At 31.3% G+C, this 25,281-nt stretch overlaps 1 protein-coding gene across 1 annotated transcript; it reads left to right on the top strand.

Moving 5' to 3' along the window:
- The first annotated feature begins 200 nt into the window (after window positions 1-200).
- On the top strand, window positions 201-19,347 carry LOC139500590 (uncharacterized). Its single transcript, XM_071289346.1, has 10 exons — window positions 201-305; window positions 4,961-5,041; window positions 6,184-6,545; window positions 7,797-7,905; window positions 10,112-10,255; window positions 11,614-11,775; window positions 12,632-12,717; window positions 14,834-14,954; window positions 18,473-18,622; window positions 19,151-19,347. Exons 3-10 carry the CDS (start codon window positions 6,199-6,201, stop codon window positions 19,256-19,258), a joined length of 1,227 nt encoding a protein of 408 aa, XP_071145447.1. The 5' UTR covers window positions 201-305; window positions 4,961-5,041; window positions 6,184-6,198; the 3' UTR covers window positions 19,259-19,347.
- Window positions 19,348-25,281: the final 5,934 nt, after the last annotated feature.

Below are 25,281 nucleotides of genomic sequence, written 5' to 3'. Positions count from 1 at the left end.
AAAATTTATGGATCCGCCACTGTTTATTGTCTATGATTCACCAACATGTCATACTATCATTTAATTTTATTTTTTTTTATATAATTTTCCAATTATTCAATAAATGATGTTATTTATTAAGGTTTCATTCAGGTAGATATAAGATATTCGGAGTATTCGAACGACCACGGCTGTGAATTAAAAAAAAACCGGAATGGTATACCCGTGATTGGTTCTTAATATTAGACAACATATCTTTTTAGAATTATTTCCCTTTGGCTGATGCAAAATAACATCAATAATCAGTAACTAAGGCGTTTATCTGGGTATGTATAATCAACTTTTGTTGTTAAAGGTTAAAACATTACAGAATCAGCATGATCATACGCGAAAATGTCGAGATTAATTGGTCACTCTAGCATAATGTTGATAGAGAGGGTGGTCGGGGTCTAGTCCAAATAATTATGACGTCTTGAAAGGCTATTATAATTTCCTTAGGATGTTTCTTTTTAATGTAAAATGAATGTATTAAAGTTCAAATATGTGTTATAAAAGCAACATAATATAGAATATCAATTATTAAAGGCGATTCATTTTCACTAAAGATGCGATGAATTATCACTGTATGGCATTCATTTCTGATGTAGAATTTTCAAGTAATTATATATAAGGCGTCAAAGAAAAAAATTATAATAGCCTTTCAAGACGTCATAATTATTTGGACTAGTCGGGGTCCTGATCCTGAAATCCTGAGCTTATATTAGAACATGAAATTATCCCGAATTTGAATGGCAACAGCTAGAAGAGAGGAGATGAACAACAAGGATGTGAATGATGTACAAAATTTCTAACTGCCTAGTTAATATAGATGCAACATCTAGGCTTATTCCAACAAGCCGAGCATCAAGCTGTCAAGAACAACTCGGACTGGATGTTTCCAGGTTCCTCTTTGTAGAACGGATATAAGGAAAATGTCATTCTATCCAAAATATAAGGGAATGGAATGCCTTACCACTTTCCACTACCACCGCCCTGAGTCTTGAATGCTTCAAGGCTTGGCTAACAAAATAGACATAAACACTTGTTTATAATGAGCACCTGTATGTAGGATTTTAACTTTCACAAAATATAAATTTAATTAAATTTTTGTTAGACTTTCATGCGCAACACACAGTGGCAGAATAATCAGACAGTTGATTGCTGCCACTAAACTGGAAGAAGAAGAAGACTTGTGAGTCTCAATAAAGGTCCCCCCTCCCCCTGTATATATAAATGTATAATACATGTAGCTAAGAGACAATCAAAGTCATTGAAAGTGTACTGGTAAACATACTTTAATATAACACTAGAGCTAAGTAATCTACATGTACACTCTACACAAATACACATTGCGATATGATACACCCTTATATTATCTGCTACATTTTGTATGTCTAACATGAATGTCTATCAACACAACACCTGTGCATGGTGCACGAACTCCGAACTAAAAAATGTATATAAATATTTATGGATGAATGAAAGTAACAATGTTACAGATGGCCTTAAACAATAATTCAAAGGTTTTAAATGCTTCTTGGACTTCGTTGGTCTTTTGACAATGTTTGAATTTATTTTGGAATGAAATCTGCATCACTGAAATGTGGACTGCAAGTTGACCCAATATTGAACTGTGATTTGAACATCATTTCTGTATTCTTTATTTTTTTAGTTCATTTTTTTCTATAGATTCTTTCTACTTTTTGTCCATTATCATGATTATCATGATTATTCTCCTTTCTTTCATTGTCTTTGTTTATATACACCTAATCGCTATTTATTCCATTCCGGATACGTTCTAAAATTACACAACTTTTTCATCCAGTTGAAGTTATCTGGGACCCTGTTTAAACTATTCACCATGCATGTTACTTTTTATTGAGACCTGTTTAAACTACCAAACTACTTCAAACAAAACATTTTTTTACTTCAATTTTAATTTCGAAAAAAGTGGATCATACTATATCAAAGTTTCTTGATGATCACTTTCTAAAGTTTTTTCTCCCTCAGCTCACTACTGATGACCTCCATTTTTCGGCTGGTGACCCAAACAGGAAGTTGTAAAATGACTGTTTTTCCCGGAATGGACTAAATAGCGCTAAGGTGTATTTTAGCACCTCATTATTCTTTCTTCGATTTTTATCATGTTTATTATGTTTATATACATGTATTTGTGTTTTTTTTTCTATTCTTTATACTTTTTATGCCCCCTGTAGCAATGGGGGCACAAGTCCAACCCTTGTCCTTCTGTTTGTCCCACCGTCTTTGGTTTCCGTTCTCTAATTTCTGTTTGCTGCAACCAAATGTTATGAAACTTGTACAAAATGCTGTTTCCACAAAAACAGATCAAGTATGAATTTGGGTAGCATCACTTTTACTATTCTTGATTTATGTCCTTTAATCATTTTGTTAAGCAAGAGGACCCCTGGCATAATGCCTGTGTCCATGTGGACACATTTATCATTTATTTGCCCATTATTGTCTATTGTCATGATTCTGCAGTCTTCATGTGCACGCTTAGCCACAGACCCACATGATGATCCCAAACTTGTAAAATTGCTTTCAAACTTGTAAAAATCTTCTCCACATTGGCAAACAGAACCCAACTAAAATTTTCTTAAAATTCAGCTTCAGGGTTGTGGATTCCAAAGTTAAAATATATATATAGTGAACTTCATTGACATTCCTCTAACCCCCACTCCCCCAAGAAAAAAAACCCCAAAAAGGCCTACCTTTAGACCCAGTCTTTTTTATCATGTTTATATGGCAGTCTGACTATGACAAACCAACATTTTTTTTTAAATGTGGCATGATACACCAAGAATTGATAGACCCAGAGAGTACATGTAGTCTGTTATATATTTTGTAATAAACAGTGATAAACAGTTACTATTAAGAGATCATACATTTGTATTTCTTATTGATATGATAAAAACTATGAATCCAACACGCATCATTTTAATTTTATTTAAGCCATATTTCAATATATGCTTCCTGGACCATGTGGACTCATCAAAATCTTTTTGGACTCACCATTTTTAAAAGTGATGAGTCCCAGGACTCGCCATGAAACATTCTAGTGGGAACCCTGATGAAGACTGATTCTGTCACTGCCCAACCACTAGCTACCTATAACCTGTTTATCACTGTTACAGTAACTGTAAAATCTGAGTTATAGAGGGGCCTAACTTGTCTGACTTGAAAGAAATTTTCTGGTTTAAAATTTTAAAGCTGCCTTTGCAATTCGATCTCAATATTATTACAGCTGGTTTTAAATCTGTTTGTAGCTGAATTCAGAAAATTTATATGCTGTTAATTACATGTAAATGTATTTGTTTTGGCATAGTACACTATTTGTATGCTTTCACATTTTTCCCTGCTGATACACATTATTAACATGATTAATACATTGTATGCTTATATAATTATCACTTATACATGTACTAACAAAAGCTCCATTTAGAGCTTATGTCTGTTTAGAGACCTTTCATGTTAGTAAAGTCAAAATTACTATATTATCTATATATAAGGTATAAAGCTAGTATTCTGATGTCCCATGCAGACTATATACATGTACATGTAGCTAGTATTTAATGTCATGAATATTTTTGTGGACTAGCAAGTATAAATTTGCAAAAGTTTGATTAGACACACAAGAAAAATATTAGAATACAGGTCGTCTTGACCAGTAAAGATTCAGGTGCAAACTTGGACTGTATTTGAACATGACAGCTTAATAAATAATGTCATTGAGATTGCTACGATATATATCTTTGTGACAATCAATGGGGACATGTAAGGAACCAGCAAGAAAATGTCCTAGTTTCAGACTTAGTCACTTCATGATCTACCCAGTTTTAAAAGTGAAGCAAGCGAGGGGTTGGGGGTTTCAGGCTCTTGTTATGTACAAGGTGATATGACTTGCCACTGGAATAGGTCACTTTTTTAAGCTTGAAAATATGTGAACAATGGTGAAAAGGTCAGGAAAACTATCCAAAATATATGATAATGTCAATAAAGTTCCATAACTTCTTCGTCTGTCATCGTTCTTAGTGTTCTGGTCTGTGTTTTTATAAACCAATTTTTCTCTTTTGGCAAAATTTGAAATTGGTATTCCACTCTTACAATGTATGTAACCCACCACATGAAACCCAAACAATTTATGGGAAAAGGCTATATTTTTATCTACGCAATATTTGAGAAGGTTTACATTTTTAAAATCTAAATTAAATGAAAAGGGTGGGATAACAGAACCCCAGTGGCACCTTATCAATTAAGTATTGAATTTTTTAGTTGATACTCCCATATAATTTAAAACCACTTTTATAAACTTAACATTGATTAGTAACATTAATGTTATGCCATGTACAAGATTCAATCAGATAATGTTTGCATAATATGAAAAAATTGATAAATTAAATGCCTTTAAATTTGTCAGCAATAAACAGTAAACATATATACAACTATAAGTTTGCTTTTAAAAGGAAAGCATCATGTATATTTGAACTAATTTAAGAGGGTCTTATTTTGAATTACAATACTGCAGAAAAATGGGCTAAAACAATAAAGAATAGAGAAAAAAAGAACCAAAAATATAAGAAATATGGAATAATGAGGTTCTAGAGAATAAAGAATAGACTAGAATGGGGAAAATGTATATTGAAGAGTATAAAAAAATGGCTTGAAAGATTAAAGAATATACAATTGAAGAACCCTCTCTCCAGACCCTGATTTAAAACATGTGATGTTATTGTTATAGAATTGATTTTTTAGCACTTTGAGCAGCACAATATTCCATTGGGAAAATTTGCTACGAATCATTTAATTCGCACATTTTCTATAGTTCACTGTTTGTGTTCATGAATATTGTAAAGCAAATATCAATATTTTAATTATGTGTTTTTCTAGAAAATATTAGAAATATTTTTTTTGTAATTTTCAGGGTATATTATGTGGAAAGGTGCAATGTTACTGTGAACGAAGTTTACAGTTCATCAAATGAAACAGAAAACAAGCCGTAACTGTAAGTGATTATCTTTCTAATACTTTAAATTCAGACATTATCTGCAATGTTGTTTTTTTTTGCGAAAATATGATAGGTACTGTATATAACGCAATAGTTTTAACTCGATCACATTTTGAAATCTCAAAAATTAAAATCAAACAACAAAATCTGAATAATAAACATGATAAATGCACACAATAATTTCTGTATTTACAGTGTATTAATTCAAAATAAAGATTTCAAAAGTTATTAAATTTATATGGTCTATAGAAAATTGTCAATGTAACAGCAACCCAACACACTATTCATGTTATTCCCATAATACATAATGTAATTGAGAGACCTGAACATACAGTCTTAAAAAATAGAATGGTACTTTAATAAGATTTTGGAGAAAATCTTTGACAGCCATAGAAATTGCAAAATACCAAAAATATGGTAGTCCTTGGCAAATTTTGAGTGTTCAAAACTTTTGAACTACTACTTTTGAAGAGCTCTAATAAAAACAATCCCACAGGCATGAGAGATAACCTAAAGAATCCTCTTCATGCTCTGAATTATTTTTGAGTAACTGGATACATGTGACTTTTTTTAGCATATATATATGCATACCTTGTAAGGTTGTCAAGTCTGTCAGGCAGTTTTCACTTTACCTCAACTTCATTTCATGCATCAAATCCTGTAAAAAAATTACTTTAAACTGAAGATATATATTTATGGATCTTATTCAGACAAGTTAGTATTTGCAAAAGTTTGTTTAAACAAGATACAGGTGCCTATGAAAAATGTTGGAATGTTGGTATTTGGACTAGCAGTTAGAAAAAGATTTTGGTGCAGACTGGGTGTGTCACATTAACTGTTCTTGAGTTAATACCATTATACCATTATGTGCAAGAAGGGGCATCATCTGCGCCCATGGATACATTCGCTTTTTATTCTGTTTAACAAAGCTACATTAACAAATGATTAAATTTTCATTTTGAAGTTTGCCAACAATAAAGTTTTTAATTTTATTTTCAGAATTTATATATTGCTGAAACAACAAATATTTAGACTGTTCTAAATGCTAATTATCATAATAAAATATATTTCTCTTATTCACAAAATGAAGAAAATTCTTTTTTAAATCACAGAAAGAAAAAAATCTTTGTTAATTTACAAATGAAGAATAAGAAATGAAAAGACACATATCTAAGGAGCTGCTACAAGCAGAAAGACTGGCTAAACAGATGGAGTCAGAGGAATTAGTCACACCCCTACGCCTCCTGCTGGTGCTCATCATTTCTGTTGTCTTAGTTACAGCTGTATCCTTCAGCGCTGCCAATAAATCAGATTATTTACTTTCTGCGTCCGATGAAACAATTAATTTGACTTCAGTTCCTTATATTTATGATTACACAAAAGCTGAAAAAACAAGGGAAGAGAATATGGAATTTTATAACCACCCTTTAGATCAGTGGAGCATAGAAAAGAGGTCAGGCCTGTCCTTAGATGAATTCTGGGATATATATGATGGCAAATGGTAGGATTTTATGTGACTACAATATTTATTGTTTTGATGTACATGTATATATACAGTACTAATGATGCAGCAGTGGTTTAATTTGTTTGATGTTGTCTTCCCCAAAAAATTTATAACGCATTTCGTTTAAAAAAATTATTTTAAAGAATTTTTCCTGCTGTAATGAAATTTTCTTGTCTAGAACATCGAACTTACAAGCTCTAGTTGTTGTTGTTAAAAAAAAACTCACACAAGGCATGGGAAGGCAACACCCAACAGTTTTGTTTAAGAATGGTTTTATATTTGATATCTAAATATGTACATGATCTATGATGGCAAATGGTATAATTTTGATTGGACCACAAATTTTGTGTTTGTTATACATGTATGCATTATTGATTTATTACATGGTTTATATTTGAAGGTACTAAACATGCTAAATATTTGTACAAATTGTACATGTATATAATTTAACAACTTTTTTTTTTCACACAGTCTTTGATAATTTAAGGCTGCTGGCTATCTACTCAGAAAAATGTTCACGTAGCTAGAGGTTTTCACAAAATCATGTTTTGGGACTTTTTTACGATATGATCAGACAATCATGACAAAGGGTAAACATTGTGTAGTTTAGGTGATTTGCAATGGTGAAAGTTTGCACGTAAGATGCTGTTGAGGATGTACTTATAATTGTGTGTGCACAATTTAGGGGCCAGCTGAAGGACGCCTCCGGGTGCGGGAATTTCTCGCTACATTGAAGACCTGTTGGTGACCCTCTGCTGTTGTTTTTTATTTGGGCGGGTTGTTGTCTCTTTGACACATTCCCCATTTCCATTCTCAATTTTATACATTATTATTATTTGTGAATTTTAGTGTTTTTAATGGAAGTAAGTTAGGTGACCCATTTGTATTTGACAACTTGTGTGATATTTGAAGTATTAACAATGATTAATCTCAGCTTTAAAGGCTTGAAACATAAATTCAATTTTGATCAAAAAAGCAGGCAAGACATTTCAGTGTGTTCACTTTTGTTATTAGGTTAAAATGTATCATGGTTACATAGTTGGTTTTTTTTTCAGATATATATACAAAATAATAAAATTTGACATTATACATGTAGCCAATGAGACAACTATCCATTAAAGATTAATGATTAAAGAACACAATGAAGTTGAAGAATAACAGCTCATCATCATGATCATTGACCCTGATTTTGAAACAGTTTGAATAATAAATTATTTTTTATAAATTATGAATTTATATGTTTTGTAGGCCTGTTATAATAACGGACGTTGTTGATAAATGGCCAGCTATAAACTGGACTAAACGTTTCTTTCAACAAAATTATGCAGATGAAAAAGTTATGGTAAAAGCTGTTGTGGTGAGTAGGTCTTTTCTTTCTCTCTGCATGCTTCAATTTGCACATGAGTTGTCTCTCCTTGGATTAAAAATAAAATGATTGATTGATTATTGTTTTTTGATAAATTAAATGACTGGTGAATAACAGACATGGTACAATGTTTATATATGTATACATCCACAAGACATCAATTAAACAACACAAAAAAAAAACAACACAATTTCATGCATCTTCCATATTCAGGGTTGTACATGTATATATATAGTTCACAATTTTTCACTCCAAAATTAACATTAATATTGCCAGACAGAGGTGCGAATAATAGAGTACTTTTTAAAATAATACGATTAAAACAACCATAATACTACCAAAACAGCAGGTGACGTCGTCCTGGTCATATAAATCATGTGATCTATATTGCTATTCAGCCTGGTCCAATATTTCCAATACGGACTGGCAATGAATCCTGAATAACATGTAAACATATAATATATTGTGCATGTAATTCAAGATTCATTGCCAGTCCGTATTGGAAATATTGGCTCTATATTCAGGACAAGTCTTTATTGACAAAGTTGAATTATTTAATAAAAGTGTTATGAACTGGCTGATTCTGTATTGGGACTGTATAGATTCTCAATCAGCTGTATTAGCCCTCGAGGCTCGACCCTACGGGCCTTGAGGCCAATACAGCAAACCTTGAATCTATAGTAGTGCCATTACAGAAACAGCCAGTTTATAACACTACTTTTTATTTATTTATTACAAGGCAAATTTTATAGCGCATTATATAAAACTACAACTACCATGATTACTCTAAGCGCTTTGCATGTATAAACAAAAGTACACAAGTTTGTACACAAAATTACTAAATTAAAAATATACCAAAATATGTTTAAAAGCATACAACATGAAATCAACTATAAAAAGTAAAGACTCCAGCAATTTTTAACTTGGTTAAAAATGACTTAAAAATTTGTTTATTAATAAGTAAAAATTTGAAAACTTGTTATCTTAACTAAATATTTCTAAAATTGCTGAATTTTGTATTTAAAAATAGGTTACTAAAATACTCCAGCTTGTAAAAAAATAAAAATAGTATTGACTACATTCAGGCTTGCAAGTCTGCACTATAGTCACCGTCACGTAAAATTGGCACCATGTTTTTTGTCAAATTTTCTTAAATATCGACCGCATTTACTAAAGATCATGTTTTTCAATTAGCGGAATCAAATATCATTCCAAAAATCAACTACTGTCCTACCTTTTATTGTGTTTGCACTGTATAATCCTGACCTTCACATAATCCAAGATTAATTTGTATGGTGTAATCCGACATTGTTATTACCAAAGTGTTGCCGTGGAGTTCCACGTGTTCTCCATTTTCTTGTGTCTCTCTGAGCTTTTTCGTGTCATCCTAACGTAAAAAGCGCTGGAAATTGTATCATCAATGACAATGATATTACCGGAGAGTAACGAATGTTATGGAATAAGGGACCCTCATAGAAACCAAGATGGCGGTTATACAATGTAAATAATCTTGAAAAATGTGAAGGTCAGGATTATACAGTGCAAACACAATAAAAGGTAGGACAGTGGTGGATATTTGGACAGGATTTTACTTCTGCTAAAAGAAAAACATCATCTTGAGTAAACGCAGCTGATATTTAAAAATTTTTTAACAAAAAACATGGTGCCAATTTTACGTGACGGCGACTATAGACTATTGTTCACATCTCCCTTTTCAGATGAAACTTTTTGTAACTGCATGAAAACACTTCCAAACTTTTAAACTCATGTACATCAGTTAGGCCATTAAAATCAATATTATTAAATGTCAATATAGGATCAACAAAAAAATACAGTTAAGTCTAAAATTATTTAAGTGCTAAAAAAGTTCAGACTTCTCTAAACATGCTAAATGACAACTTGAGTAGTAACCAAAAATTAAGAGCAAAAGCCTAGCAAGACTCAACAATGCTGTGTTAAGGAATCCTTGAAGTAGGAACTGCCTTTGTCTCGTGGTGGAAAGCTTGATATATATAACTTATTGTCTCTACTTTAAACAGTCTATGATATACTTTAAATTTGCCATGTGCACCATTTTTCAATTGCTTGTTAACAGTAGTTCTATTAAAGTGCTTCTTCTGTGGAGTCAACGTTTATCAAAGTTACTTCACAAATGCGTTTGTTTCTAACTCATTTTAAACTAGCTGAATTCCTTCAGAATAGCAAACCTGCAGCAGTAGCAGTGGACATGGACACTTTCATTAGTGAGCTGGACACTTCTGGACCAAATGGTTGGACCTATCTTGAGGATGAACTATTTATAGTCACCAGACCTGAACTTAAGAAAGATATTGGTCCTAATGTATGTAATGTACAGTAATAAAGATATTGGTCCTAATGTATGTGATGTACAGTAAAAAGATATTGGTCCTAATGTATGTAATGTACAGTAATACAGATATTGGTCCTAATGTATGTAATGTACAGTAATACAGATATTGGTCCTAATGTATGTAATGTACAGTAATACAGATATTGGTCCTAATGTATGTAATGTACAGTAATACAGATATTGGTCCTAATGTATGTAATGAACAGTAATACAGATATTGGTCCTAATGTATGTAATGTACAGTAATACAGATATTGGTCCTAATGTATGTAATGTACAGTAATACAGATATTGGTCCTAATGTATGTAATGTACAGTAATAAAGATATTGGTCCTAATGTATGTGATGTACAGTAATAAAGATATTGGTCCTAATATACATGTATGTGATGTACAGTAATAAAGATATTGGTCCTAATGTATGTGATGTACAGTAATAAAGATATTGGTCCTAATGTACATGTATGTGATGTACAGTAATACAGATATTGGTCCTAATGTATGTGATGTACATTAATACTGCCACTTTAACTGTAGAAAAAGCATAGAAATTATATAGATCTAGACTAAGAGTTTTAACCGACCAGGTCATGATCAAGGTGCTTTTGTTTAAAATCAGTTTCTTGTTGGTGCTTTTGTTTAAAATCAGTTTCTTGTTGGTGCTTTTGTTTAAAATCAGTTTCTTGTTGGTGCTTTTGTTTAAAATCAGTTTCTTGTTGGTGCTTTTGTTTAAAATCAGTTTCTTGTTGGTGCTTTTGTTTAAAATCAGTTTCTTGTTGGTGCTTTTGTTTAAAATCAGTTTCTTGTTGGTGCTTTTGTTTAAAATCAGTTTCTTGTTGGTGCTTTTGTTTAAAATCAGTTTCTTGTTGGTGCTTTTGTTTAAAATCAGTTTCTTGTTGGTGCTTTTTCATCAAAGTGAATCAAACATAAAAGGAAAATATTTGGGGGAGAAAGATAAACATAAAAACCTGTTGAAGGCCGTACTTTGATCTATAATGGTTTACTTTTACAAATCCTGACTTGGATGGAGAGTTGTCTCATTGGCACTCATACCAAATCTTCTTATATCTATATATGTGACACTATCTAAGTTTAGTGCAATTTGATGAAGAAATCTCTTGCTTAAATTAGCTGTGATATATATCGGATTCCGATATAAATTACAAGACCATTTTTTCTATTAATGAAAAAGGCATAAATAAATCTCTTACTAAAATTAACTGTGATAACTCTCATATATATAGATTTGATACTACAGATAAGTTATAATGTTAATTTGACAATAAACTGAATAAAAACACGAACTTTTACTTTTTTTTTAATTACAGGTGTATGCAGAAGAAAATTTCTTTAATCTCTTCCCAGATGAAGTAAGACCATGGGACTGTTTGATGTTATGGGGTTCACAATTTTCTAGGTCCAGTTTACATATGGACCCTTACAACTGGACTGCTACAAATGCTGTATTGTATGGACAAAAGTCATGGATGGTAAGATACATTGACATTCATTTATATAAATTTTCCATCAAAATGGTTATTTGAGCCTAGCTACCCTGCCTACTGGCCATTCTATATTTTATATAAATTTTCCATCAAAATGGTTATTTGAACCTACCCTGCCTACTGGCCATTCTTAATTTTTACATCAATTCAAAAGCACCATCTTGATAGTACATGTACATGTAGTGCTAATCTAGAAAGCAGAAACACAGTAATATAGTAAATGATTAAGTATTACAGAATACAAAGGCTACACTTACTTAGACCTGAATTGCTACTGATATACATTCAACAAGTTAAAGCAGTAAGTCTTTTTTTAATGAATGAATCGACGAGCGATTTGTTTAAATACTTTAGCATAAGCATTGATCTCTTACTATTACTATTACACGTTTAATTATGCTCACCCCCCAAAAAATCTAAACCAAAAAACAAGTGCAATTCTTAACATTGTTAGCTTTATGAATCACATTACTCTGATATGTATCAAGCTTAATTTAAAATATCACTTGATTTGTGCAAATAGTTTTCCGTAAGCATGATGAAACACATAATATGAAAATAAAAAGATGTGACATATCCAAAAAAGACCAAATGACACAAAAATAATAACTACAGGTCACCATACAATCTTCAAAAATGAGTAAAACCCACACTGCATAGTCAGCTTCGAAGCTAAACAAATTTAAAACAATTTAATGGAGAACATTATATTCTTATTTAGGATAGTTTTCCTTTCAGGACTATTCAGTATTTAAATGTCAGTTTTTATCAAGGAAAAGTCTTAATGTATAAACTGTTGAAATAAATAAACGACAATTATTTTTATATTTTTGTTTACAAGCTTTTTCCACCAGGACAGGATGAGTTATTATATATATATCCAAACAGGAAATGTCATTTTCCTCTGGATTGTGTTCGATATGATAGGTATAAATACAAATATTGTTGTTGTATACATTTACATACATATGTGGTGTAACGTTTCACTACGTGTAATACATTGTAATTCTCTACACTTGTGGTTGTGATATGTGTACTCGAGACACATTAATGGTGTAACGATTCACTGGGGATAGAAATTTTAAATTCTTAAGTCCAAAAACAATCAAAGTCTTATACATGAATAATTCGCTGTTTCAGAATCTAATGCATTCTGGGTAATATTTTCAAAAGTGTACACCAAAGCATCGTGATTGGTTATAATCCTCCTAAGCAATGGAAAATTCAACCAATGACGTGACGTTATTTTCATTTAGGGGTACGAACAATGAAATTACCCATAGTCCTTTAGATTCAATTGAACACTTGTACATGGTATAAGGTCGATTTCTATCTGAATCAGCTCAGATGTAATCTTAAGGAGGCTCGCGGGTATAAGATTTTCAGAAAAAAAATAAACTTTTATTTTTCGTTACAAATTTTATTTATTACCTTTAGTAGTTGTTACTTTATCATGTGGTACAAATATTATTCCAAAAAATCAATTCGTGTTGGCCCCAGGTGACTTTGAAAATGTTTATATCATGAAAAAAGCTCCAAATTATCTCCCTTTGGTGCAAAAATGCTATTTTGTGTCATTAAAATTGAAATATCTTTTTTTACTCATCGGTGACCTATATTTTTTATTATTGTTTTCAAATAAGCTATACATTAACTAAATAATTGTAAAATTTGAGCGATTTCTGTAATTAAATTCGTTTTTTATTTCGATATTACCTCTTTTTCTCCTATTAGTTCAACAGAAAAAAAGTACCTTTACAAAAATGTATGCTTCTTTCGAAGTCAGATTGTGAACGTAAATGATCAGTGACCCCCCTTTTTTATTTTATTTTTCTATTAGGTATAAGATAAAGTTCATTTAAAGAAAAAAATGGCGAAATCTTATATTAAATAAAAAATTTGATTTAGACCCGCAAGCCCCCTTAAGTCGGGTTGTTGTCTCTTTGACCATTTCCCATTTCCATTTTCAATTTTATGTATAAAATCTTTCCTGAAGTATTTCAAAAGTACTGAATTAATTGTGAGTAACCATGGTAACGTTACACCTCTAACACACACTTTAAAGATGTTCTTGGTGTTTGTAATAAATCACTGCTTTAGAGCTTGTATTTGTTTACTATAGTCGTAGAATTTTATTTTGTTTGTATAAGTTTTCCATTTGTGTGTAATTGTTACAGTAAAATTTGTATTTTGCTGAGTTGTCTTAACACATGCATTTAGTTTACTTTTTTAAATGATTTATTTTTTGCACTTTTTAAATAATTATTTACCATATAGATAATAGTTAAATGTAAATTCATGGACATGAAAACCCAACCTTGTTGAAATATTTAAAATTTTAATAACTTTCTTAAAGTATCTTTGATTTGCACCAAACTTAGACAGAAGCTTCTAACAATCAATTTTATTTTGTTTGTATAAGTTTTCCATTTGTGTGTTATTTAGTGTAAAATTTGTATTTTTCTGAGTTGTCTTGACACATGCATTTAGTTTACTTTTTTAAAGTTATTTATCTTTTGCAACTTTTAAATTATTATTAACCTTAGATTAAGATACATGTAGATACATGGACTATACACAACCTTATTGAATTATTATTATTTTTATAATAACTTTCTTGGATTTGTACCTAATCAGAACAGAAGCTTCTTACAATCAAAAGTTAGTATGTAGAGGAAAATATTTGTCATGGCATTTCACCTGCATCAGGAACTAGCATCAGTAATTCATGTAAAAATACTGATATCTTCACAATTTTAGTATCTCTGCTAACTTTAGACATTTCTTGGCTCAAATAGAAGTGGCCACACTTGTGTTCAGTCTTAATATTTTGGAAAACACTATGAACATGATGAAATTAAGTCTCCTTAATTTTTTTTTCAATGGTCAAAAATTGGTATACAGGAAACAAATGATTTGACAGTAAACATTTAGCTGTTCATAATGATGCCTTCTGAACAAGATTTTTTGCTTTTGCAGATTTTCATTAAGCTTTAATTTGGCATATTATCCTTAGCTAAAATTCACTGTTTTCTATTTTCAGCCCAATTGATGCTTTTGTGCCAGATTCAACCAAGTACCCACATTTTGATAAAGCCCAGTATCTAGAGGTTACAGTTACTGCTGGAGAAATGTTAATTATCCCAACTGGATGGTACCATCAGGTAAGGAGAAGTAGGATTTGGAGAATGAATTGATTTTTTAAGGATGTTTTCTTAAGCTTCTCTGTTTCAAAATAACAAGCGTTTTGAAAAACTGTTTAATTGAAAGTATATTTATAGACGGGTTTATCTATAACTGACCTAGAAAACATTAACCTCTCACGTGACCAATCCGCCATTACAACCGTGAAAAATAACGCACGTGTATTAATCAAAGCATTATCGATTTTCTGTTTACATTTGTATTTCCTTAATTTTCTTATTTATTTTACTATGAATACTGCCGAAAGTTAAAAAAAGGTGGAGATATTTCTTGTGCAGTTAAAAGTTGTACAAATGATCGTAGAAAATTTCAGATGTGGAAAACTCAATAAATAAAATATGTAAATATACAAGTTGTGCCGACTACACACAATACGTTTTTTTTTAAATAAAACTTGATACACTGGCAGACGAATGTTGACACGTCGTCAAACTTAAATTATCTATGAAAATTATTCCGATGATTACAGTTCATCTGCCTCTGTTTGTATAGAATACCTACACATCAGATGCGGATCTATGATTTTGAAAAGGGGGGGGACCACGGGTCCTCAAACAAGACTCAATTTGTAGTGGAAGCTGTAAAAAAAATGAATTCACCATGAATGAAGCTTCATAAGGGGGCTCGGGCACCCTTCTCAATCCGTTCCTGCACATTTCTTTAGAGGTGTGAGTTCTTGTTGAAAAACTTAGTTTTTGCAAACAGCTGCATCCGTAGACAAATCCCAACAAAACTTACTATTAAGGGCACTTCACTATAAACAAAGTCTTCATGGTCCATATATGAAGGCATGTGTGCTTAAAGTATATAGCTATAGGAAGATATGGTGTGAGTGCCAATGAGACAACTCTTCGTTCAAATAACAGTTTATAAAAGTAAACCATTATAGGTCAATGTACGGCCTTCAACACGGAGCATTGGCTCACACCGAACAACAAGCTATAAAGGGCCCCAAAATTACTAGTGTAAAACCATATATCCACTTCGTATACAGTATTTTCTGTTGAAACTTGATTTGAACTTTCCTGAGTCGATTATTATGTGCTTGAATTATGAAATTTTACACATTAGAAAAGATTTTCAAAGGTCTTTGTGATCAAATAGATTACTAGAACCTACGGAAGCATATGCATCAACCAGAAATTCCGACAGTTCACTGAGAAGGATGATGGTCCAATATACATCCCTAATGTAATACTGTAATACTGCACAAAGTCATGTACTATATACATCGTGAATTTATAGAGGGGTCTAATACCAAGAGGTCTTCGACACATCGAGATAATCCCACAACTGCAAAAGAAATCAGAATCGAACACTTAATAACTATATCATTGTATTATTTATTGATAACATGGGTCGTGAAATTTCAAAACTTACTAGGCCAAATTAAATCGCAAATTTTACATATGTCCCGACGCCATAATTAGCAAACGTCACTCAATTTTGAGCAGTATACGCGAGTCGAACCACAAGCAAAAAAAGTCGTTTCTGTGAAAAAGATTATCATCAAACAGTACTTGTCTAAAGGTATATTTTTTTCAGATTATCTAAGTAAACATGCGCCGGAAAAAAAAGCATGCTGTCGAATTATAGCACCGTCGGATTAGAAGATTGTTGAAGTTTAGGTCCGACCACAGACATTTATTTGAGTTCAATAAAAATTGTACCTGTTTTTTTTTCCTGATTTATCACATTTGACCGGGCAAGACATTTTATTTTTATTTATAAATGTGTAATAATAATCAATATACTTTAATCCATTTGTAACCTGGGTATTAACATTCATATATATTTTGTCCAGGTTACGGATTTGGATATACTTTTTGGACCTTTTGGATTATAGCTCTTCATCTTTTATATAAGCTTTGGATTTCAAATATTTTGGCCATGAGCATCACTGGAGAGACATGTATTGTCGAAATGTGCATCTGGTGCAAGAAAATTGATACCGTTAATTTTATTACTATCACTGGGTCGATGCCTCTGCTGGTGGACTATTAGTCCCCGAGGGTATCACCAGCCCAGTAGCCAGTACTTCGGTACTGGCATGAAAATACGGATTTTTTTTGTGTTATTAAAATTTGCTGTTACAAAATGATAGAAATTATTATAAATTAAGGAATGTATCTCCCTCATGCAAAGCTCTGATTCCGTTTACGGATTTGGATATACTTTTTGGACCTTTTGGATCTTTTGGATTATAGCTCTTCATCTTTTATATAAGCTTTGGATTTCAAATATTTTGGCCACGAGCATCACTGAAGAGACATGTATTGCCGAAATGCGCATCTGGTGCAAGAAAATTGATACCGTTAATTTTATTAAAACGTATCAAATACCGTGAGTTATATTTTAGGACACCGGACACCTGGCCTAACACACTAATACTTTTAATAATTTTAATCTCCATTTCTTATCTAATTACTTTATGATTTATTCTGTAATTTACCCAGATCAAGTACGTTTCACATTCTTGTGCATGTTTACGTTTTAAAATTGCATGCGTTCTGAGAGATAGATGTATATCTTGTTTACATTTTTTTCACGGTTGTAATGCATGGGGATCGCTACTACCACGACGCCTATGAGTCGCATCACAAACTAAGGCAGATAATTGGAAAAACCTGTCTATATATATATATATATATATATAACTCGTCTAAACATCAACCCAACAATGTTATTCTGTAAATTTGCTTTCGCAAATTTGTGGTTCTTCCCTTGCCGGGATTCGAACCCATGCTACTGTGATATCGTGACACCAAATCGCCTGCACTGCAGCCGTCCCGCTAGACCACACGACCACCTGGGCTCTCAAAAAAAGAGCTTTCGCTGGCCGTGTGTTATATATATATATATATATAAAACAGAACTAAAAAAGCAGAACAAATGCAAGTTCAGTATTTTTGGTTCTTGTTTCTGAGATGTTAAGCCGTTACAATTTGGTGGGAAATGATTTCCTTAGATTTTTCATGCATTTGCACTGAAATTTTTGTACCCGCAAGCCTCCTTAAATGTTTATTTTGAGCTCAAATACAAATTTCAGAATTTGAAATTGGATAAAGATTTTTTTTTTTTGGAAGTGTGGGCTTTCTTTTGATGTCTGACACAGGGTGTTCAAAGGCCTAAAACTTCCACAAATACAGACCTGAGAGTTCTCACAGTGTTGCAACTAACAATAAAATTAAATATTAAAGACAAAAATATAAATCACAGTACACATCCCACATCTAATGTATTTAGTGTAAAGACGTAAGATAAGGGTTTATCTGAACATGACCTAATTTTTATGGTCAATTCATAGATCAATGTTTAGGTTTCATGATGAGGTCTTATATATATAATTGTTAATAGGGCAACTTTGTTCTGTGTAATATAGACAACGGCATATAGAATTATTATTTTGTTAGATTTTTTTTTATATTTCATATTTGTTCCATGTACTACTACAACATATATATTTCCATGGTTACAGGCATTTAATGAAGAGGAGACTCTAGCTATTTCTAGTCAGATCATGAACAGAAATAATTACCTGGCTGTGTTAGAAGAAATCATTAAGGGAGGGAATATCAGTAGAAAGAAATTACCTGCTTATTTCAACACACTTCTACCACCTGATCAGGTAAGAAAAGAAAATAACAAAGTAAAAAATCAAGGCAAAAGATAAGGAGGTTTCACAGATGATATTGGATATGTTTCTTGCGTCGTAACTACAATCCCCTTCCCTTTTCATGAATTTGACCTACCGAATTTAGAGTATTTACTGGATTTGTAATAACATGAGCAACACAATAGGTGCCACATGTGGAGCAGGATCTGCTTATCCTTCTGGAGTACCTGAGATCATCCTCAGTTTTTGGCGGGTTTCGTGTTGCTTAGTCCTTACTTTTCTATGTTGTGCTTCATGTGTACTATTATTTGTCTGTTTGTCTTTTTCTTTTTTAGCCATGGCGTTGTCAGTATATTTTCGATTCATGAGTTTGACTGTTCCTCTGACATCTTTCACCCTTCTTTTACATTTGCAAAAAGCAATTAATCACAATTTTCACAATTTTTTACCTTATATAGATTGTTTCCTATTTTTCAAGTGAAGCTGTTCTTATCTCTCCTTCATAAGAAGATTTTGGATAGATTGCTTCCTATTTTTCAGGTGAAGCTGTTCTTATCTCTCCTTCATAAGAAGATTTTAAAGAAAGGTAAAGAAGTGACAGAGGGTGTATTGAAGGGCATGCATCAGAAGAAAGTGTTGAACATTTGATAATATGGATTTTGTATTCAAACATGTAAAATAACCATACTTTTTAGACATTTATAGTTTTCTAATTAAAAGTTTGTAATTTATAATAAGTTATTGATGTCAGACCCTTTATTTCAGTGCTTGTTGTGGGTTTGTTGTCTGTCATATAAAAAAGAAGAAGTGGTATGATTCCTGATGAGACAATTCTTCACTAGAAACCAAGTCAAATGACACATTTTTTTTTATTAATCAATATTGTTCAATAGAACTCCTGATATATTTGAGCATTATAAAATTGTTGCAACAGCAGGAACAACAAAATCAATAGGAATAACAGGAACAACTCGATGAAGTTTATGTCTTGGTTACCTGTTGATGGCAATATTTCTCCCCCTATCCAATCCACCATTATTTTGCAATGACAGTCCTCATTTCATGCATTAAAGGCCTATATCCAGTTGAATTAAATTAACCTATTGGTTTAATTGTTGATTTTTTTTCTCGTCCTAAAAATATATGAAATATTTGTCACTGGAAATTAAACAAGCACCTATCAATGCACCAGTAGTTCTTAAGATTTTTTGTGTGACATTTGTCTTACTTATGGAATGTTGGTGTTAACCTTCAGCTTCAGTTTTACTCTTGGCAGCAAAATCAGAAATAGGACAATTTGCAGAGGAAATTGATCTTTAAAATTACAAAGATGTACTTAAACAAATGTTGAAATTGTTGTTACAATTAAAGTCATAAGAAACGAGTGACCGGTGAAAAATAATGTTCTTCCAATTTTTAAACCAATGCATACAAACATCATAAACTTAGTCTTCTGTGCACGAATTTATAATTTTTTTCGTGTAAATTTCGTATAAGTATCAATTTTTTTTTCAAACGGTCAGTATTGTTGTGAAAATATGGCAGGTAATTAAAGTTCGTGTTTTGAAGCGGAAGTTAAACGATTGTCACCTGTTTGTCAACAATCGACAAAAAATCAACAAAAAAGCACGGAAATTGGGCACGTGTTTAACATGTGAATTCAGATAATAGTTTATTTTAAGGACATCCATGCATATTGAGATCACCGGATTTTTACGAGATGGGTCACACTGAGGTCACTTTGCATACGAAAAATATGTCAGGGGAAGGAAACAAATTAAATAAAGTAAACTTCTTCTAAATATCAGTAAATTAAAGAATTTTCTTCAGCAAAAAGTATATGTACACAAGTTTTATAATGAAAACTATCCATTGAGTTATAAAAAAAACATATTATGCATTATTTTTTTTTTATTTGAGGTTTCTTATGACTTTAACTAGACAAAAAAAGTCAGAAAAATATTCATTCATACACAGAAAACAGGCAAAAGATACCAAAGGGACAAATATAGGTCACCGTATGGCCTTCAACAATGAGCAAAGCCCATACTGCATAGGCAGACAATGCCATCATGGCTAAAACAAAAAGACCAACAGACAAGCAACAGCACTAAAAAACAGCTAAACAGTTAAAAAAAAAGACCATCAGATAAACACCAGAACATAAAACACTAAAGACTTAGCAACACAAATAAGACCAAAAGCTGGGTCAAAATCAGGTGCTCAGAAGATCCTGCTCTGCAATGTGTACACATATAGTTTTGCTGCTATGTACAAACTGATGCTTATTCAATGTAAGAAAAGGGTAAAAGAAACCAATATAATATTATTATTATTAATATTAAGTTTTATTCCAATGAAAGAGATAGTGAAGCTTTTTTTTACTAAAATGCAGAAATATGACGATATCATAAAGATGATAGTTAAAAACCAAAAAGGAAAAGATTTCAAGTAATACATATTGCAAAATTAATTGTTAGAAACAGCTATCACGACAAAATATTTTTAAATGTTATAAAAAAAAACAGTTGTATAAAACATCCTGTGTCACTAAATAACATAACAATCTTAAAATTCGGTTCATTATATGAGGGTTTGGATGGTGCTTACAGAATATAGAATAATAGTGGATAAAAGTGGCAAAAAATTAAGAAGAGAGAAAAATGTGTAAAAAAAGAAATAGAGAGTAATGGGGTGCTAAAATAAATAAATAAGAAAAAAAACTAAATAAGTTAAGAATACAGAATAGAAAAAAACTATCAAGACTATTGCATATACTTTACAAAGTTTTCAAAAAAATTGTAGATTAAAGCATACTGTAAACTCAGAAATTATTGCGAGGTTCTTATTATTGTGAAAAATGTGACAGAGTTGTAATTGCAATAATTTAAACTTGCATTTTGAAATATTTTATATGAATTAAGGTGGTATGAGAGTCTAAAATAAAAGTGATATAATTTGTTCATACTTTGCCAAAACGTAGTATCTATTGATATATGATCAAAAATATATTCAAAATGATAGGTCACCATGCATTTTCTCAAGCTACAGGTTTTGACAAAATGACACATTTTGTATGGATTATACAGGAAAAAACACCATTTTGTGATTAGAAACTAAACAAAATGATAGAATTGTAAAATAAATTTGGAAAAGATGGCTTTCAGACAATGCTTTGAGAATATCAAAAGAAAAGATAGGGTCACTGTACATTTTTTCCGGCTAAATACAAAATATGAAAATTCCATGTAGATTTCTTCAGAAAATGCACTGCTTTAGAGTTACCTCCCCTTAAAATGCCAATTTAAAAACATTTATAAAAACAACCAAAAATAATCTATACTTGTAAAAAAAAATAGGTCTAAAATGACAAAATCGCAATAATTTCTGAATTTATAGTATATATTAAAGACTTATTCCTGTATTTGATAGTTACATAATTATGGTCATCTGTAGGAAAAACATTTTGAAGGATGTTATTTGTAATTCTATAATACCATGCTTTATATATAATCAATGATGACTGTAAAGATTTTTATACGACCACAAAATTTTTTTTGGCAATCGTATATTGGTATCACGTCGTTGTCGTAGTCCTTGTCATCCAAAGACATTTGGTTTACGCACAATAACTTGAGTATATATAGAAATCTATGAAATTTAAACACAGGGTTAATGACCACAAAGGGAAGGTTTGGATTGATTTTTGGAATTTTTATTATAACAGTTTAGGAATAAGGGACCAAAAAAGGGCCCAAATAAGCATTTTTTTTTGTTTTCGCACAATAACTTTAGTATAAGGTAATAGAAATCTATAAAACTTTAACACAAGGTTTATGACAAAAAAAGGAAGGTTGGAATTGATTTTGAGAGTTTTGGTCCCAACAGTTTAGGAATTGGACCAAAAGGGTCCAAAATTAAACTTTGTTTGATTTAATTAAACATTGAATTATTGTGGTTCTTTGATATGCTGAATCTGAACATGTATGCCGAACCTAACCGTGTATTTAGATTCTGAGTTTTCGTTCCTGTTTTCAAAAAGATCTACATTAAGGTCCAAAGGGTCCAACATTAAACTTAGTTTGATTGTAACATGAAATGAATTCTTGGGGTTCTTTGATATGCTGAATCTGAACATGTACTTTGATTTTTGATTATGGGCCCAGTTTTCAAGTTGGTCCGAAACGGGGTCCAAAAAGCTACAGGTTTTGACAAAATGACACATTTTGTATTGAAGATACAGGAAAAGACACCATTTTGTGATTAGAAACTAAACAAAATGATAGAATTGTAAAATTAATTAGGAAAAGATAGCTTTCAGACAATGCTTTGAGAATATCAAAAGAAAGGATAGGGTCACATTACATTTTTTCCGGCTAAATACAAAATAGGAAAATTCCATGTAGATTTCTTTAGAAAATGAACTGTTTTAGAGTTACCTCCCCTTAAAATGCCAATTTAAAAAGATTTAAAAACAACAAAAATAATCTATACTTTAGGTCTAAAATGACAAAATCGCAATAATTTCTGAATTTACAGTATATATAAAAGACTTATTCCTGATTTGATAGAGTTACATAATTATGGTCATCTGTAGGAAAAACATGTTGAAGGATGTTATTTGTAATTCTATAATACTATGCTTTATGTAGCATATTAATCTATTGTATTAAAAAATCATAATATCTAATAAAATTTGTAGATTTGGCTAACAAAGTCCGTATATTTGTACAAAAAAGTAAAAATAAAAAAAATTACTGAACTTAGAGGAAAATCAATTCGGAAAGTCCATAATCACATGGCAAAATCAAATAATAAAACGCATCAAAAACGAATGGACAAGAACTGTCATATTCCTGACTTGGTACAGGCATTTTGGTACAAACTTTAAGTAACATTCGTTTATAGTGGAAATTTGTTTTAACGCTGAATAAGCTGCAATTAAAAATTGCTTGCCAGTCCCTCTCTGTGATTACCATTAGATAACTCTGGTTCATTTCCCAATCAATCTATCAGCAAGGGAAGATAAATAAATCGATTTTCATTCATAGTCTTTTTCAAAAATGATGAACGGTTCTTTATATTGGTATGTAATCATTTTAAACGTTTCAAATTTATGAAATTATATTCGTTCATCAATGTTGTTGATACACCAATAACACAAACTGAAATATATTGAATTGATACATTTTTTAATTATTCAAAATTATATCAGAAACCTAAACTTAATTACAAAATAATGAATAAAGGGAGACAATACTCGCATAACTTTTTTGAATGGGCACATAATACAACGGAATGTCACTCTTGCATACAAATGGCACATCAATATAACTAATTAACTGTGCAAGCGTACTCCACCTTCAATGATGATTCTTAATTATAAATATAACCAAAAGTTGTTAATCTATAGATAGTGATCATGAAGACTAATGAAAGCTAACCCACTGTAAAAATATTTCTGTGAAATTTTTTAAAACTTCCTCAGAAAAATGCTCGAGCCACTTGACTTTCAAAGCTCATAATTAACGTGTTTACACAATATTTGAATAAAGTAGTTAAAGATTATTCGCTTCTCAAAGTGTAAAACGCAATAAAAATCGTATGCTTGCACCATCTTACCGAAATACGGATTTAATTAAGTCCTGAACATTTCGACATGTCTTCGCTTATTTTTATCAAAACCGGTTTTAAACAAATCACAAGTACGGGTTATGAACCGACTAAATACCTATTTCCCAATATGGTCAGGTAAATTTGCTACTTTATGTATAATCAATGATGACTGTAAAAAAAAATTATACGACCACAAATTTTTTTTGGGCAATCGTATATTGGTATCACGTCGTTGTCGTCTTCCTTGTCATCCAAAGACATTTGGTTTACGCACAATAACTTGAGTATATATAGAAATCTATGAAATTTAAACACAAGCTTTAAGGTTAATGACCACAAAAGGAAGGTTTTGATTGATTTTGGAAATTTTTTATCATAACAGTTAAGAATAAGGGACCAAAAAAGGGCCCAAATAAGCATTTTCTTTGTTTTCGTACAATAACTTTAGTATAAGGTAATAGAAATCTATAAAACTTTAACACAAGGTTTATGACAAAAAAAAGGAAGGTAGGAATTGATTTTGGGAATTTGGTCCCAACAGTTTAGGAATTGGGGCCAAAAGGGTCCAAAATTAAAATTTGTTTGATTTAATTAAAAATTGAATTATTGTGGTTCTTTGATATGCTGAATCTGAACATGTATGCCGAACCTAACCGTGTATTTAGATTCTGAGTTTTCGGTCCTGTTTTTAAATGGATGTACATTAAGGTCCAAAGGGTCCAACATTAAACTTAGTTTGATAGTAACATGAAATGAATTCTTGGGGTTCTTTGATATGCTGAATCTGAACATGTACTTTGATTTTTGATTATGGGCCCAGTTTCAAGTTGGTCTGAATCGGGGTCCAAAATTAAACTTTGTTTGATTTCAACAAAAACTGAATGTATAGGGTTCTTTGATATGATAAATCTAACCATGTATTTAAATTTTTGATATTTGTGCGCCGTTATCAAATTAATCAACATTGAGGTCTAAAGTGTCCAAAATTTGAATTATTGGGGTTCTTTGATATGCTGAATCTAACCATGTATTAAGATTTTGGATATTGGACCATA

The sequence above is a fragment of the Mytilus edulis genome, chromosome 13, assembly GCF_963676685.1.
Source record: "Mytilus edulis chromosome 13, xbMytEdul2.2, whole genome shotgun sequence".
NCBI classification, from domain to species: Eukaryota; Metazoa; Mollusca; class Bivalvia; order Mytilida; family Mytilidae; genus Mytilus; species Mytilus edulis.
The sequence above is the reverse complement of the archived record's forward strand: the minus strand, read 5'-3'. Positions and strand labels throughout refer to the sequence as shown.

Coding starts and splice junctions, on each gene's coding strand:
- LOC139500590 (XM_071289346.1), top strand. CDS start 6,199: ATGAAAAGACACATATCTAAGGAGCTGCTACAAGCAGAAAGACTGGCT. Junction 11,776..12,631: donor ATGGACAAAAGTCATGGATG/GTAAGATACATT, acceptor TTTGTTTACAAG/CTTTTTCCACCAGGACAGGA. Junction 18,623..19,150: donor CACTTCTACCACCTGATCAG/GTAAGAAAAGAA, acceptor CCTATTTTTCAG/GTGAAGCTGTTCTTATCTCT.